We start from the raw sequence: 16,343 nt of genomic DNA on the forward strand, positions 1-16,343 counted from the left end.
ACTATTATGATTAGAAATGTGTTGAAAAACTCTCTGCTAAACAGAAATTGGGGAAATAATGCACACGGGGGCTAATAATTTATTTTTGTTATGTATCACACTGAATGAATAACATTTTCACTCATATTTTATTCTTTATTTTAACACAATATATTTTAAAAAATTAAAGAAGACGCTTTGCTTGCACTGAATATGCTTTCTACATTGCAAAAAATATGAGTTTTATTACCAGATGCCCATAATTTCTTCTCAATAGATGTTTATTTTGTTTGTTTTGTCATTTATTTATGCTTTAGAAGTGCATTTTGGGACCTTGATTTCTACTTAGACAACTTTTGATGCAGAAACCAGTTTTAATATGAATATGAACATGTATAAAAGAAATCATGAATAGATGTATATCCATTAAATAGAAAAAAGGTATTTGAAGCTCATCTAAATAAAACATGGCTGAATGATTGCCCTTAATATCCATATTAAACTCGATATCTCCATATTTCTGTTTACAGTCGTGCAGAAGGCAGAATTATATTCAGTGTGGTGTTAATTATAGTTGTTGTAAAATTAAAAAGAGGAAGAAGTTGAATTAGCAACACATTCAGCTTCTGCATCTGTTTAACACGCATCCAAAACAGGCGTAAAACATGTTCATCATGCATATCTCTTTCTCTCACACACACACACACACACACACACACACACACACGCACACACGCACACACGCACACACACACACACACACACACACGCACACACACACACACACACACACACACACACACACACACACACACACACACACACACACACACACACACACACACACACACTACGGCCAATTTAGTTAATCCAATTCCCCAATAGCGCATGTGTTTGGACTGTGGGGTAAACTGGAGCACCTGGAGGAAACCCACATCAACATGGGGAGAACATGCAAACTCCAAACAGAAATGCCAACTGCGACTCAAACCAGAGACCTTTTTGCTGTGAGGTGACACTGAGCTACCGTGCCACTCTAAATAATAATTAATATATATTTTTTAACATTTTATTAAGGAGACACAAATGTAATACCACAATTTGAGAATCAATTATATACAATTATATACAACGGTACCGGTCTGTGGATCAATCAGAACCGGACAAGAATTAATTATCTTTAAGTTGGCAGATAAAGTAGCTGCATTTAAAGCCAAACTGGATTTGTGGGGACGGCGCGTGAACAGAGGCATATTGGACTTGCATGATATGTGTGTGTGCAGGCGCTCACAGGCTGTTTCACGGGCACACGCAAAGCTTGAAGGTAAACAAATAATGGCTTATCATAAGCATCTTATCGATAATTATTTACACGGTTGGCATTAATATGAACATATAAACGTGATCTGACTAACTTCTAGCACCTAAATGTGTCTGGAAAAATATTCAAAGGCTTTTATTCTCATAAACCTGCATCTGGCTGTTCTGATTGGCTAAAGCAGACGTGCACGCGATCTTTCCGGCAATTTTCCTTCTGCGTTTACACGGCGCAGCATTCCGGCAAATTACCGGTAATGTTACAACTTCTCTTTCCGGAAAATAAATAGCCAGAACGAATTGACCAGTATTTTTAAAAAGGGCCTGTTCACACATACACACCTGTCCGGAAAATTGCCGGTAATTTTCCAAAAAGGTCTGTATGTGTGAAAGGGGCTTTTGTCTGCCATTACCCCCAGATGGGACCATCTCGTTGCAAAGAAACAAGCTCAAGGCTCCCACTGATTTAGCATTACGGACATTTTTGTATGTTATAATAAGTTATATTGTTGGAGCAATGTGCTAATAAAGTTATTACTTCCTAATGTTATAATAGCATTGTAATGTTGGAGCAATGAGTGAATAAAGTTATTACTTCCTAATGTTATAATAGCATTGTAATGTTGGAGCAATGTGCTAATAAAGTTCCATATGAGTACAGTGGATTCACGTTTATTATTATTATTATTATTATTATTATTATTTCAACCCCCCCGGTCTACAGTAAAATTGTCAAGTGTTGACCGGTCTGCAGTTAGAAAAAGGTTGGGGACCACTGATATATAGTATTGAAGTACAAATTATTAGCCCTCCTGTGAAATATTTCCCAAATGATGTTTAACATATTCAGAATTTTTTTACAGTATGTCTGATAATATTTTTCTTCTGGAGAAAGTCTTATTTGTTTTACTTCGGCTAGAATAAAAGCAGTTTTTATTAAAAAAAAAAAAAAAAAACCTTTAAGGTCAATTTTATTAGCCACCTTAAGCAATATTTGTTTAGATTGTCTACAGAACAAACCACTGCTATACAATAACTTGCCTAATTTCTCTAATTCACCTAATTCCCCTAGTTAAGCTTTGAGCTGAATACTAGTATCTTGAAAAATATCTTGATGTGATGTGACTTTATATTACTCTTTATTAAGGTTTCTGTCTTTGTGGATCAACAGAAAAAAACCCACAGTATTAAAAATGTACATGATGTTCTCCATGCAGGAAATCACACCATATTATCAAGAAACCACATTTAAAAAACTAAATAAGCCCAACACTTACAAGCTCGTCAAAATAACTGGTGGTTTGATCTGATGTGACATATTTCTAAATGTCCTACACACACTGAGCAACATAGTGTTCAGGAAAGAGCAAAAGCGGAGCAAATTAGATGAATACTGGGCAACCCAGGCTCACTGGAAAAAGCGCCTTAGCCTACATTTTTTTTGCAAAATGTAAAAATACAGTGCCTCACAGCAAGAAAGTCACTGGTTCGAGTCCGGGCTGGACCTGTTGGCATTTTGCATGTTTTCTCCATGTTCATGTGGGTTTCCTCTGGTTTACCCCACAGTTCAAACACATGCTCTATAGGTGAATTGAATAAGCGAAATTGGCCGTAGTGTATGAGTGTGATTGATTGGGTGTTTCCCAGTGCTGGGTTGCAGCTGGAAGGGCATTCACGGTGTAAAACATTTGATTAGAATAGTAAAAAAATGAACAAATGAATGAAAAATACGTTGCTCTGGGTATGTTTGGTTGCACGTTTCAGATAACAAGTCCACTAGAGGGTGCAATCCAATACTTCACTTAGGGTGCTTTCACACATAGATGTTTGTTTCTTGACCCTAGTCCATTCGCTTGGTTATATGTGATCACTGCAATCTTGCTCAGATCTGCGCCAAAACAATTATTCTGAAATCGCCGGAATGAGGTGGTATCAGCTCGGGTGAAATGAACTCTGGAGAGGTTCGATTGTAGTTTGAAAGCAATACGATGCAATGAACTAACGAACCAGTAAACACCACAGTTTATTATTGTTATATAATATCCATATGGCTATATGCAGAGAGAATTATGAGTAGGGCGGGATGTCATTTCTAGTAAGTAGGTAATGTGTATTTATATAGCACATTTATCGTGTATATAGACACTCAAAGTGTTTCACAATCATGAGGGGGGTCTCTCCACACCAGTGTGCCAGTGCGATTACCACACACCACACTATTGGGGCAGGGGAGAAACTGTAATAGAGCCAGTTTGGTGGATGGGGATGATAAGGAGCCCATGATGGGTAAGGGCTGATGGAGGGATTTTGGCCAGGACACCGGGTTGCACCCCTGCTCTTTCACGAGAAGTGCCATGGGATTTTAAATGACCACAGAGAGTCAGGACCTCGGTTTAACGTCTCATCCGAAAGTTGGCGCTCACTGACAGTATAGTGTCCCCTTTACTTGGGCGTTAAGTACTCACAGAGAGGTTGAACGCCCCCTGCTGGCCTCACTAGCACCACTTCTAACAGCAACCTAGCTTTCCCATGTGGTCTCCCATCCAGGTACTGATCAGGCTCAGCTCTGCTTAGCTTCAATTGGGCTGGGCAAGGTGATATTCAATTCAATTCAGCTTTATTCGTATAGCGCTTTTACAATGTAGATTGTGTCAAAGCAGCTTCACATGAGTGGTCATAGTAATTGGATCAGTGTAGTTCAGCTTTTAGTGTTTAAGTTCAGTTCAGTTTAGCTCAGTTCAGTGTGGTTTAAAATCCCTACTGAGAGTCCAAACACTGAAGAGTAAATCCAACGATGCGTAGCTCTACCGATCCCAAATCATGCAAGCCAGAGGCGACAGCGGAGAGGGAAAAAAACTTCACCAATTGGCAAAAGTGAAGAAAAAGCCCTTGAGAGAACCAGACTGTGGCCATATAATTTCTACTGGTAAATGTGCATTTCACGTCAAATACGAAAGTGAAAGTATGCTGAAATAGTAACGAGTGTTGTTTATTCGCGATAGGAAAATTGACCGAAATCACCATCTGGTGCTTTCCCATATTTAAATTTTAAAATATTTTGATTTAGGCCATTTCCCAGTACTGGGTTACAGCTGGAAGGGCATCCGCTATACATAAAACATATGCTGGTATAGTTGGCGGTACCCCTGATGAATAAAGAGACTAAGTTGACGGAAAATGAATGAATGAATGAATGAATGAATGAATGAATGAATGAATGAATTAGGTCTATTGTTTAGTTCATTTCAGCACTGACACCTCGAAAGAAAGATGAAAATTCATCTGCTTCATGATCTGACTGCTGTCCCGGTTCATTTGTTTTATAAAGCATAAAGCCTGTCATGCAAATATCTTGCCAACGTTTTAAGCTCAAAACTGATAATGAAAACAAGTTATTAAATGTCTTATTCTTATTTTAAAATAACTAATTAAATGATACCACAAATGTTGGGTAATAGATTGATTGATTCAATAACTTAAACTCTTGACAATTGAAATGAGGCTATGCATGAAAAAGTCTCACTTCTCGGATTTATTTTTGGTGACGATGTCTGTGGGTGTCAAAGTTTAAGCGCAACTTTAATCGTCATAAATTAAAATAACGACAGCTGAGCGGAATCCGTGGGAAAAATAAGCTGTGAAACCAACGTGAAGAGAGTTTACTCGTACGTGACTTTTTAAAACTATTTTGATCCGTTTAGAAACTTTGCCGTGTGAAAGTGAACTGTGAACTGCACCAAACAAAAAGCAACACTAACATTTTATCCCTGTTTCAGAACAAAACAATCATGTACAGGAGTTAAAGCACCCTTAGAGTACGTTTTGTTGTACGTTTCAGATACACATTTTTCTTGTACATGCCCACGAGAAGGCAGAGCTTGGAGATCACCAGCAAACCACTGACCTAAACACCTTCCTAAAGCCAACCAATAGTGTTTTCAAAAGCAGATGTAAGAGAAAAGTGCCACATAGACCACACTGAAGTTAAAATGATTTGCCCTCCTGTGAATTTCTTCTTCTTTTTTTAATATTTCCCAAATGATGTTTAACAGAGCAAGGACATTTTCACAGTATTTCCTATAATATTTTTTTCTTCTGGAGAAAGTCTTATTTCTTTTATTTCGGCTAGAATAAAAGCGGTTTTTAATTTTTTTAAAACCCTTTTAAAGTTTTTTTTTTGATTGTCTACATAACAAACCATCTTTATACAATTAGATGCTTATTTACAACTTGCCTAATTACCCTAACTTTAACCTAATTAATCTAGGTAAGCCTTTAAATGTCACTTTAAGCTGTATAGAGGTGTCTTGAAGAATATCTAGTCAAATATTATTTACTAAACAAAATCTTCTCTCCGTTAATTGGGGGGAAAATACGCAGGGGGTTAATAATTCTGACTATATATATATATATATATATATATATATATATATATATATATATATATATATATATATATATATATATATATATATATATACTTAATAGCATATCTTTCCACTAATCTAAAATAATTCAAGCAATACAAATTAAAATAGAAAATCTTAAAATCAGCCAACATTTGCATCTTATATAGACATTTCTGCACATTTCTACAGCTAATGTGGGTTGATTTCAAATAACGTTTCTTGTTGTAGTCACTGTTACCAACAGGATAAGTGTGAAGTGATAAAAGCAGAAGTGTTAGTTTAAGTGGAAAAATAAGACGCATTTAGCTTCCTCTTTTTTTCTTCTTTGGCTTGCTTGCTCAGCATCAAGGTTTAACTCAGACATGCAAAGAGTCAGCCAAAAGACCAGTATTTGAGGTTTTAGGTTCTTCAAAGTTGCATAATGTTCTCAAAAACACATTAAACTGATATACTAGAGGATAATACGTTTAATATATTTAAAAGTATTTTTTTCATGCAAAGCCACATTTCCAGCATCATTACTGCAGACTTCAGTGTCACGATCATTTAGAAATCATTATAATTATCATTCCAAAACATTTCCTATTATTCTCAGCCTTAAAAAAACAGTTATGGCATTTTTTTTGTGTAGTTTTTTCTGTGGAAACTGTCACTGTACTGCTGTTTGCAAGCAAGTATTAAAAAGATGTAAATAGAAATAACAATGAAATGTAATCAGTAATGATACATTAATCTTATAAACTGATATTAAAAACATTTGTAATAATAAAATACAAATTAAAAAAAAATCCTGAATAAAGTTTATTATGAAAAATATATAAAAACTGTTATTTATTCATTTTAACACTGATGATGATGACAATGATGATGATAATAATAATAATATATATTATTATCAAACTAGATATCTTTTAAAAATATATTTAAATAGAAAACAACACTAATAATACATTATACTTACATCAACACTGTATTTTTGATAAAAATAAACACACTTTTTAAGTAGTTTAAAACTAGATTACAAATATATTTTTTAACCCAACAGTTGTGTTTTTTCATATTTTAACAATATTATACTTATAAAATTATATAAAATTATATAAAATGCTGGGTTGTTTCAACACAATATTTGGTTAAAACTGTACAAACCCAATTTGAGTTACAAATGAATTAACCCTATAAATAGTATATATATATATATATATATATATATATATATATATATATATATATATATATATATATATATATATATGTATGACCAAAATTGAGCTAAAAAAAGCACTTATTTAAGATGTTTTATCAGCATAATAATATTAATACTAATAACAATACTACTTTTACTACTACTACTACTAATAATAATTATAATAATAATAATAATAATAATAATGAAATATATGATTATCATCAAAATAAAGGAATCTTTAAATTACTTTTTAAATATATTAAAATAGAAAACAATAATAATGATATTTTAACAATAATACTGTTTTTTTAACAATAATAAACAGCATTTTAGGTAGCTTCAACCCAATTCTGCATCAAAAATTGACAAACCCAACAACTGGGTTACAGATAAATAGATTTTTTTTTTTATCCAACAGTTGCGCCAAAGTAAATCATATTTTACAGGGTTAATGTATTTTTGATCATAAACAAATTTTATTAAATGCTGGGTAGTTTCAACTGAATATTTGGTTTAAAATGGGCAAACCCACCTGTTGGGTTACAAATTAATTGTAGAAATGTAACCCATCAGTTAGACATCCATATTTAACCAAAAAAACTGAAAACAACCCAGCACTTATACAGAGTGTTTTATCAGCAAAATAATAATAATAATGATGTCAAACTTCGCTCTACTTTAAAGCATGCTTTCTATTTTTATTTTCCAACAAACACAGCAAATCTTTTTGAATTTAATATTAAGACGAGAAAGCCCAGGGGAATAGCATACAAATGTCATCTCTATGTACAATTCTATGTTCATAACATGCCACACAACATCAACATCATCATTAACATACGGAAATACCACATCATTATTCACACATGCTCTCAATGCGCATGTTTGTGAACTGTAAATCTGACTGTGCGTGTGTGTGTGTGTGTGTGTGTGTGTGTGTGTGTGTGCGTGTGTTTCTCAGACTCTTCTAGCTTCTATGTACCTGTGAGTAAACGTGTGGTGGACTGTAAATCTGACCGAGCAGAAGTGTGTGTGTGTGTGTGTGTGTGCGTTTCTCAGACTCTAATAGCATCTCAGTATCTATCAAAATGTCATTTCTCTGTACAATTCTATGTTCAATATGATTCATTGAATTTACTCTTTTTTTAAAGGTAAGTCATTGCAAACTATTTATACGTGCTGAATTAAAACAAACAAACAAAATATAGTAATGCTCAGCTTAAATTTAGTTTGTTTAAATTCAGCTCATATAAATAGTCTGCAACCATCATTTATTCCTTTTCCTTCGGCTTATTCCCTTATTTATCAGGGGTCGCCACAGCAGAATGAACCACCAACTATTCTGGTATATTTTTTTACACAGCTCATTCCCTTACAGCTGCAACCCAGTTCTGGGAAACACCCATACAGTCTCATTCACACACACACACAAACACACACACACACAAACACACACACACACACACACACACACACACACACACACACACACACACACACACACACACACACACACACACACACACTCATACACAACAAATTAATTAGTTTATTCAATTCACCAATAGCGCATGTGTTTGGACTCTGTGGGAAACCGAATCACCCGGAGGAAACCCACGCATACACGGGAGGAACATGCAAACTCTACTCATGAAACGCCAACTGGACCGCCCTGGACTAAACCAGCAACCTTTCTCCTGTGAGGCCACAGTGCTAACCACTGTGCCACCCTGTTTGCAACCCCTTACCTTAAAAAAAAAGTGTAAATCCAATGAATCAATATTCAGTATAACATGCCACACATATCATCATTAACATACTGAAATAAAGCATCATAATATACACAAGCTCCTAATGCACATGTGTGTGGACTGTAAATCTGACTGAGCAGAGAGTGTGTGTGTGTGTGTGTGTGTGTGTTTCTCAGACTCTTCTAGCTTCTATGTACCTCTGAGTACACACACTCCTCCGCCGGCTGCTGCTGCTGCTGCTGTTTTTGGGTGTTTGAGTGTTTAGGGCTGAACGTCACCTCTCCGTACTGAACCTCTTCCTCCGGCTTGTTCTTCTTCTTTTTCTGAACTCTGACCGCTGAATATTCCACATCATCATCTGGAGACGTTTCTGCAGACAGAAAAGGAGAAACGGCTGGTAAACACTGTTAGCACTGCAGAAAACAGCAACCACAAGTGAAGAACGACAACTGATTTATTTCAGTATTATTTTAAAGCTGACTTGAACAATGTAATGAGCAGTGGTGTAAAGTAGCACATTACAAATACTCAAACTACTGTAATCGAGTAGTTTTCCTCAGGAATTGTCATTTACTAAGTAGTTTTATAAATGTGAACTTTTACTTCCTCTTGAGTACATTTTTACTGCAGTATCAGTACTTTTACTCCACTACTTTCCTTCAACCTGCTTCACTACTTTATTTTTATCTGTCTATGGGCATTAGAAGAATCATTCCTGTGATTCCTGTCCAATCAAATCTCACATAGAAGGTAAATCACATCATAATGATGCAGCATACAGTTTGGAAGGATTAAAAGTGTCCAAAAAGATGTCCAAAATCTTTACACGCAATGACCCAGAGACTGTTAAGATGCATGTAACTAATGAGAAGATGGCGGATGTTTACTATATGATGACTGAAATGGCCTTAAACACCCAGCAGGCACAAGACGTCAACATGACGTCAGATTGACCTTGTACCTCAACGTCGTGGGGACATTACATTTTGTTTGGAAATTGAAATTGGGTTGACTTCAGAACTCAACGTCCAACCTAAAATCAATCCAATATCAACGTCTAATCATGTTACAGCTTGATGTTAAATGGACGTTACCACTATGACGTCTATCAGATGTTGGATTTTGTTTGCCGTACCTGACAAATAAATGTCAGTATTTGACGTCAATATGACATTGGTTTAAGATGTTGGCTCGACGTTGGATTTTGGTCACTTTCCAACACTTTCTAAGATAAAATCAACCAAATATCAACGTCATTTCAATGTCAAACTAACGTTCTCTTTAGACTCTGGCTAGACATTGAATTTTGGTAACTTGACGTCACAATTGTAATTTACTAAGTAGTTTTATAAATGTGAACTTTTACTTCCTCTTGAGTACATTTTTAGTGCAGTATCGGTACTTTTACTCCATTACTTTCCTTCAACCTGCTTCACTACTTTATTTTTATCTGTCTATGGGCATTAGAAGAATCATTCCTGCTATTCCTGTCCAATCAAATCACACATAGAAGGTAAATCACATCATAATGAGCTACCTCAAGACTTGGGTGATTTATAATTGCAGGAAACAGTTTGGAAGCATTAAAAGTGTACAAGAAGATGTCCAAAATCTTTACACACATTGACCCAGAGACTATTTAGATGCACGTCACTGATGAGAAGATGGCGGATGTTTACTATAGGATGACTGAAATGGCCTTAAACACCCAGCAGGCACAAGACGTCAACATGACGTCAGATTGACCTTGTACCTCAACGTCGTGGGGACGTTATATTTTGTTTGGAAATGAAAATTGGGTCAACATCAGAACTCAACGTCAACGTCCAACCTACAATCAATCCAATATCAAGGTCTAATGATGTCACAGCTTGAAGTTGTGTGGACGTTACCACTATGACGTCTATCAGATGTTGGATTTTGGTTGCCATACCTGATAAATAAATGTCAGTATTTGACGTCAATATGACGTTGGATTAAGATGTTGGCTCGATGTTGGATTTTGGTCACTTTCTAACACTTTCTAAGTTAAAATCAACCAAATATCAACATAATTTGACGTCATCATTGAATGTTAAAATAACTTTCTCATGAGACACTAGCTAGATGTTAAATTTTGGTCACCTGACATCACAACCTAAATCTTACCTAATATTAGCGACGTATGATGTTGTGTTCATGCTGGGTAATGACTAAATGCACTACAGAATGTTACGTTTACACACATCCACAAATTATTTGTAAATGCATCAGCTTTTTCCCGTGTGATACTCACTACTCGAGTACTTTTGAAAGGTCTACTTTTTACTCATACTTTGAGAAATGGGTGACGTGAATCATTGCCAAACTGAACTGTGGATCTGTCTGCGCTGCTTCCCAGAAGTTGGGAATTTCTCAACTTTTCAAGCTAAAATGAGTGTCAGCCAATCAGATCGCTTTATGTAAATACCCCAGGTCAGGTATTAAAGGTGCAGTATGTAAGATTGACACCCAGTGGTTGAACTAGGTATTGCAGTCTTAATTCAAAACACTTTTTCACTCAGCATCTCCTCTGACAACTCCATACAAACACAGGTTGCCAGATTGATGACTTGACTGAATATAGAGCCTACACCACTTCCTAGCTACAAGTAGAGACGTGCAATGTTACAGTATGTATATTACATGTTAAAGTTCGTTTTTTTCTACCCATCACCTGCAATTTAATCTTTTGGAGACAATTTCTATTTCTCAACGACAAACAACAGAATAAACTACTATGACAATGATCACCACAGGTACTGATTATGGGCTTTATTCAATACTAACTGCTACTCATGAGAGTTTGAATACTGATTTACATGTCATTTACAAATGAAGATCTCTGATCTCTGAACTGTAGTTTAGTGTTTCTTACCTTTTTTCTTTCCTGCACCTTGTTTGTTGGTTTTTTGATGAGAGATGTGAGTGTAAATGAGCTCCACGTCTCCAGAAGGAGGTGCTGAGAAAACAAATGAGATATTAGCAACAGATAAACGACAATGAGTTATTCTATTAGGCTGAATAAACTGACTAAAAACAAAAGTTAAAACTTGTAATTAAAAACATTTAGTGTAATATGGCTAATTTAAATTAACATAGTTTAAAGTAAAGTATGACATATGCTGACATGACTTATTGATCATATATAACAGATTATACACAGTCTATGATGTTTTTTTTTTTTTTGTGTGTGTTACATTTAACTAATTGGTTATTCAGTAAGTTGAGTTAATACCTTGTCTGGTTTCACAAACAAAGCTTCGACTAAGCCAGGATTAAGTCAACCAGACATAATTTCAATAGGACATTTGTATATATTTTATTTTAATAAATGTGCTTTAGAAACAAAGACACTGCTATTTTTTGTATGAATTAGTTCAAGTTTCTTTCTGCTAAACAGATTAGATGTCTATAAAACCAGGTGTATATATTTTATCACAGTTTAAAGTGTAATGAAAAACCACCAAGCATTCAGGTTTTTACACAGATGTAAACGTTTTTGCACCAACTAACATGATGACCATTTTTCCAGCTACATTAATGATTAAAATAATCATTTGTTCTGCTTACATCTCAAAGAGCCTGTTCAATTTATCGGCCTGGCCATTTTACTTTAATTCAGAACTTACAAAACATGTAAATCTTGAATCTTCTGCAGGTACATCACATACTAATACTGATGGAAAATAAAAAGTTGCTATTTTCGATGCCAATGTGGCGAGGAACTATACTCTCTTCCTGGCGTAATAATCAAGGAACTTTGTTGTCGCTTCTTATCTGCAGAAGATGCTATTTTCAGGCTCTGTGTAATAGTATTGCACCTCGATTATGCCAGAATGACAGCTCCTTGGCATATTAGCCAAGAAAACAGCAACTTTTAATTTTGATGTAAAAGGTGCAGTACGTAATTTAGAACTACAAATCCATCAGTTTCCCTTTCTGGCTGTTCTATCTATGAATGAATGATGCAGAAGCACTGTCCCTGCGTGTTTCCTCATCGGTTGGTAACACTATATTTCACTGCAAAACAATAGTCTATCAGGCTTTTTGGCTAAAAATAGAGAAATCACGGTTTAGTTAGTTATTATTAAATTGTTTTTAAACTTCGCCTCTCCTGCTGAGCATAAACTAAGCTGTTGAATGGTTAGCATATGAGGCGGCTTAGCTAACCTAGCTTCAATTTTAATTGAATTATTCTCGAATCGCTTGCCTATTATGTGGTGAATATACCCCTGTAATGCATACTGCAGTCCTTTTTTGTCTGGCTTTCTCGTATATCTCACCTGTTCACCAAAAATGGCATTATATCTCTGGCAATGTCTGATACCGGCGCATACACATTGTAAAAGCTGTGTCAGGCACGAAAGCTTGACAGGCGTAGCAACAGTAACTAAGGAGGGCGGGGCTTGCCGAAGGGTCAATTGACTGAATTTGAACAATTTAAGAAACATTTCGGATAATGCAAGCACATAAGTCAACAATATAACTCTTCTATTGATTTTTAGATATTTTTATAAAAAAATATATGACATATTCTGCCTGTAACATTCATAGTTTATTACAGATTTAAAATAAGCTGACCTGGTGTTGGTGACTTGTGTTGTTTCTTCTTGTAAACGTAGTATACAATGATGAACAGTAGAATCAGGATCACCGCAACACAGCCCATAGCGATTAATAAGTACTGTGCAACTATGAAAGAAAGAAAAATATTTAAATCAGTCATTAAAATGAAATCTGCCTCTAAACTATGATTCATTTCAAAAGCAACTGCAACAAGATCTGAAGGGCAAACATGCAAGTAAATATTGCACTTTAAAATTGCAAAGCAGCCTGCAGAACTTCTCAATGATATCATTCATTCATTTTCTTTTCGGCTTAGTCCCTTTATTAATCTGGGGTCGCCACAGTGAAATGAACCACCAATTTATCCAGCATATGTTTTACGTAGTGGATGCCCTTCCAGCTGCAACCCATCACTGGGAAACACCTATACACTCCCATTCACATACACACACTGCAGACAATTTAACTTACCCAATTCACCTATACCACATGTCTTTGGACTTGTGGGGGAAACCAGAGCACCTGGAGAAAACCCATGTCAACACGGGGAGAACATGCAGACTCCACACAGAAATGCCAACTGACCCAGCCGAGGCTTGAACCAGTGACCTTCTTGCTGCGAGGGGATTGTGCTACCCATTGTGCCACTGTGACGCCCCCTCTCATAGGTATTAAAAGTTGTATTTATGCTTTGCAGTACTTGCTGAAGCTCGGCACTCACGTGTAAAAAGACTTCCAGAGCTGTAATTTTGAGTAGTTTTTTCTGTTGAGAGACTCGTACCATTTTCAGATGTCTTTGTGGTCAAACTAGAGGTCACAGCATCAGTAGTTGATCCTGTAATAAAAAATCACCACTGATTTATCTGCATGTTTTCTCTCTCTCTCTGAACCAATTAACCAAAAACATGCCAACAAATTAATGCTAAAATTATGATTTTCCTAAATGATGTGGCCAATTATGAGGACTGTTGAGGGATGCCTGTTAGGTACATGTCCAAATTTCATTTCACCTCAAAATAAATAACAAAACCATATGTAATATTGCAGCATTTTGCATTATGAAAAATCAACGAAAGTAATTTCAGACAAGGAAAATTAAAAAAGCAAAAAGATAATAAATATAGTCCGTTTTCCTGAACCAGAATAGTTGCTAACTGTATAATATGTTATAAATGTTGATTTAAAATGATATCATGAGCATATTACATGAACATGCACATATTATTAAACTTATCACTCTTCTTTCTGTTCTCGTCCAACATAGGCACATTCTGAAAACCTACACCTTTATACATTTCTAACAACAGGCGCATTCTGAAAACGTATTCCCATGGACGTTTCTGGAGATTGCAAATTATGCATCCGTAGGTACGTATGGCTGCATTTCATTTTTTAAATGAACGTTACGGGGCGATATGACGTCCTTTCTTTTTTGCGATTACCAACTGACCGCTTACCTTCGTGTGGACAGCTTTCCCTCTGTAAAAAGTTTGTCCAGTTAGCTCGTCCTGTACGTCGGCAGACTTGAGACGCAGAGAGGAGTTGACCACAAAGACGACGAGGTTCAAGTCCGGAGATAAGTGGTTCCAGAAATCAGATAAGACAAAAACCGAATCCAAAAAATAAAATGACAGGTAAATAACAACGTGAGGATGTGGTAAAATCTGAAAACTTGTTAAAAATCAGACGAGGGCTTTTCTTTTTCTGGACGACTTTTGTAAATCATTGGTTGGGTTTAGGGAAGTAAGTGGGTGGGCGGGTCAATCAATAAAACTGGTTGGCTTTAGGAAAGGAGGAGGGTGGGTCAGTCGATTGGTGGGTGAGCCAGTGGGTGAGCCAACAACAGTGGCCTCTAGTGGGTTTACGTGAGAACAGCGGGCGCGAACGGCACTCAAGAGAGAAATTTGCGATCTGAAAAAGCGCACACAGCGGCCTCTCGTGGATTCGCTTAAACAAAAACTGCAAAAATACATACCTCCCGGGACGTATTTCGTGGTCTCCAGAAACGTCCACGGGACTACGTTTTCAGAAGGAGCCTGGGGTTGACATTTCTGGAGAGCACCAAATATGTCCAAGGACAAACGTTTTATTGCAGTTTTTCTTTTCATAAATCCATCAGAGGCTGCTGTGTACGCTTTTTCATATCTCAAATTTCTCTTGTAAGTGCCATTCGTGCCTGCTGTTCTTATATAAATCTATCAGAGGCCACTGTCAACTAACCAATCGAGCGATACGCCCACCCACCCCCTTCCCTAAACCCAACCGATAGTGTTTATAAAAAGCACCGATTGACCAGAGCTCACCCCCTTCCCTAAACCCAGACAACAGTGTTTTGAAAAGCAATCCAGAAATTGAAAAGTTCTCGCCTGATATTTACCACGTTTTCAGATCTTACCACATTCTCACCCTGTTATCTACTTGTATATTTAAATTTTTCCCTTTTGTTTTACCTTTTTTTTTGGAACCGCTCTTCACCTTACTCGAACCCTGTCATCGCGGTCAACTCTTATCTGTGTCTCAAATACTCTGATGTACGTGGCGAGCCACTGGACAAACTGGTAACAGCAGAAAAGCCGTAAAAATTTTATTTTTATTTCATAATATTAGATAACACTTTATTTTGATGGTCCATATTGAGTATCTGCTGATGCTGCTCCTTCAACAGACATTTAACTGACTATAAGAAACTTTGCAAGTACATATCAATTTACACTAACCCCAACCTAACAGTCTACTTATAATCTAATGAGAGTTAGTTGGCATGTAGATGCAATGTAACTTAAATTCAACAAACAGACCATCAAAATGAAGTGTGATCAAATATAATATTACACTTTCCAAGCATGAATATTTTATGCAATTGCAGTAATAAGTTTGAAGTGTTTAAAATCAGTGGTTCCCAAAGTGGCATTCACGGGACAATGAGGAGGGGTCGCTTGCCGATTTCCAAAAATCAATATAATTTTATTAAACTATTAGAATGACCATATTTTATCCATAACCTATTGAAGAACAAAATAGTAGTTAATAGTAACACTGTTAACAAGCTAATAGGAAACATTAAAAAACAACATGCAAATAAAAAGCCATCAGCCTTTAGATTTTTTGCGT

General features: G+C 36.0%; 1 protein-coding gene across 1 annotated transcript in view; it reads right to left on the reverse strand.

The window, feature by feature from the left end:
• Positions 1–7,577: 7,577 nt before the first annotated feature.
• LOC110440201 (uncharacterized) overlaps positions 7,578–16,343 on the reverse strand; it is a 42,430-nt gene continuing 33,664 nt past the window's right edge. The window contains exons 17-20 of the mRNA XM_087280953.1: positions 13,954–14,067; positions 13,248–13,358; positions 11,542–11,625; positions 7,578–9,015 (exon numbers count right to left, since the gene is read on the reverse strand). Of these exons, the coding sequence (XP_087137079.1) occupies positions 8,828–9,015; positions 11,542–11,625; positions 13,248–13,358; positions 13,954–14,067 (497 nt within the window). The 3' untranslated portion in view covers positions 7,578–8,827. The remainder of the gene's footprint in view (positions 9,016–11,541; positions 11,626–13,247; positions 13,359–13,953; positions 14,068–16,343) is intronic.

Source organism: Danio rerio, chromosome 14 (genome assembly GCF_052040795.2).
Source record: "Danio rerio strain M-AB ecotype USA chromosome 14, GRCz13ab, whole genome shotgun sequence".
Lineage (NCBI taxonomy): Eukaryota > Metazoa > Chordata > Actinopteri > Cypriniformes > Danionidae > Danio > Danio rerio.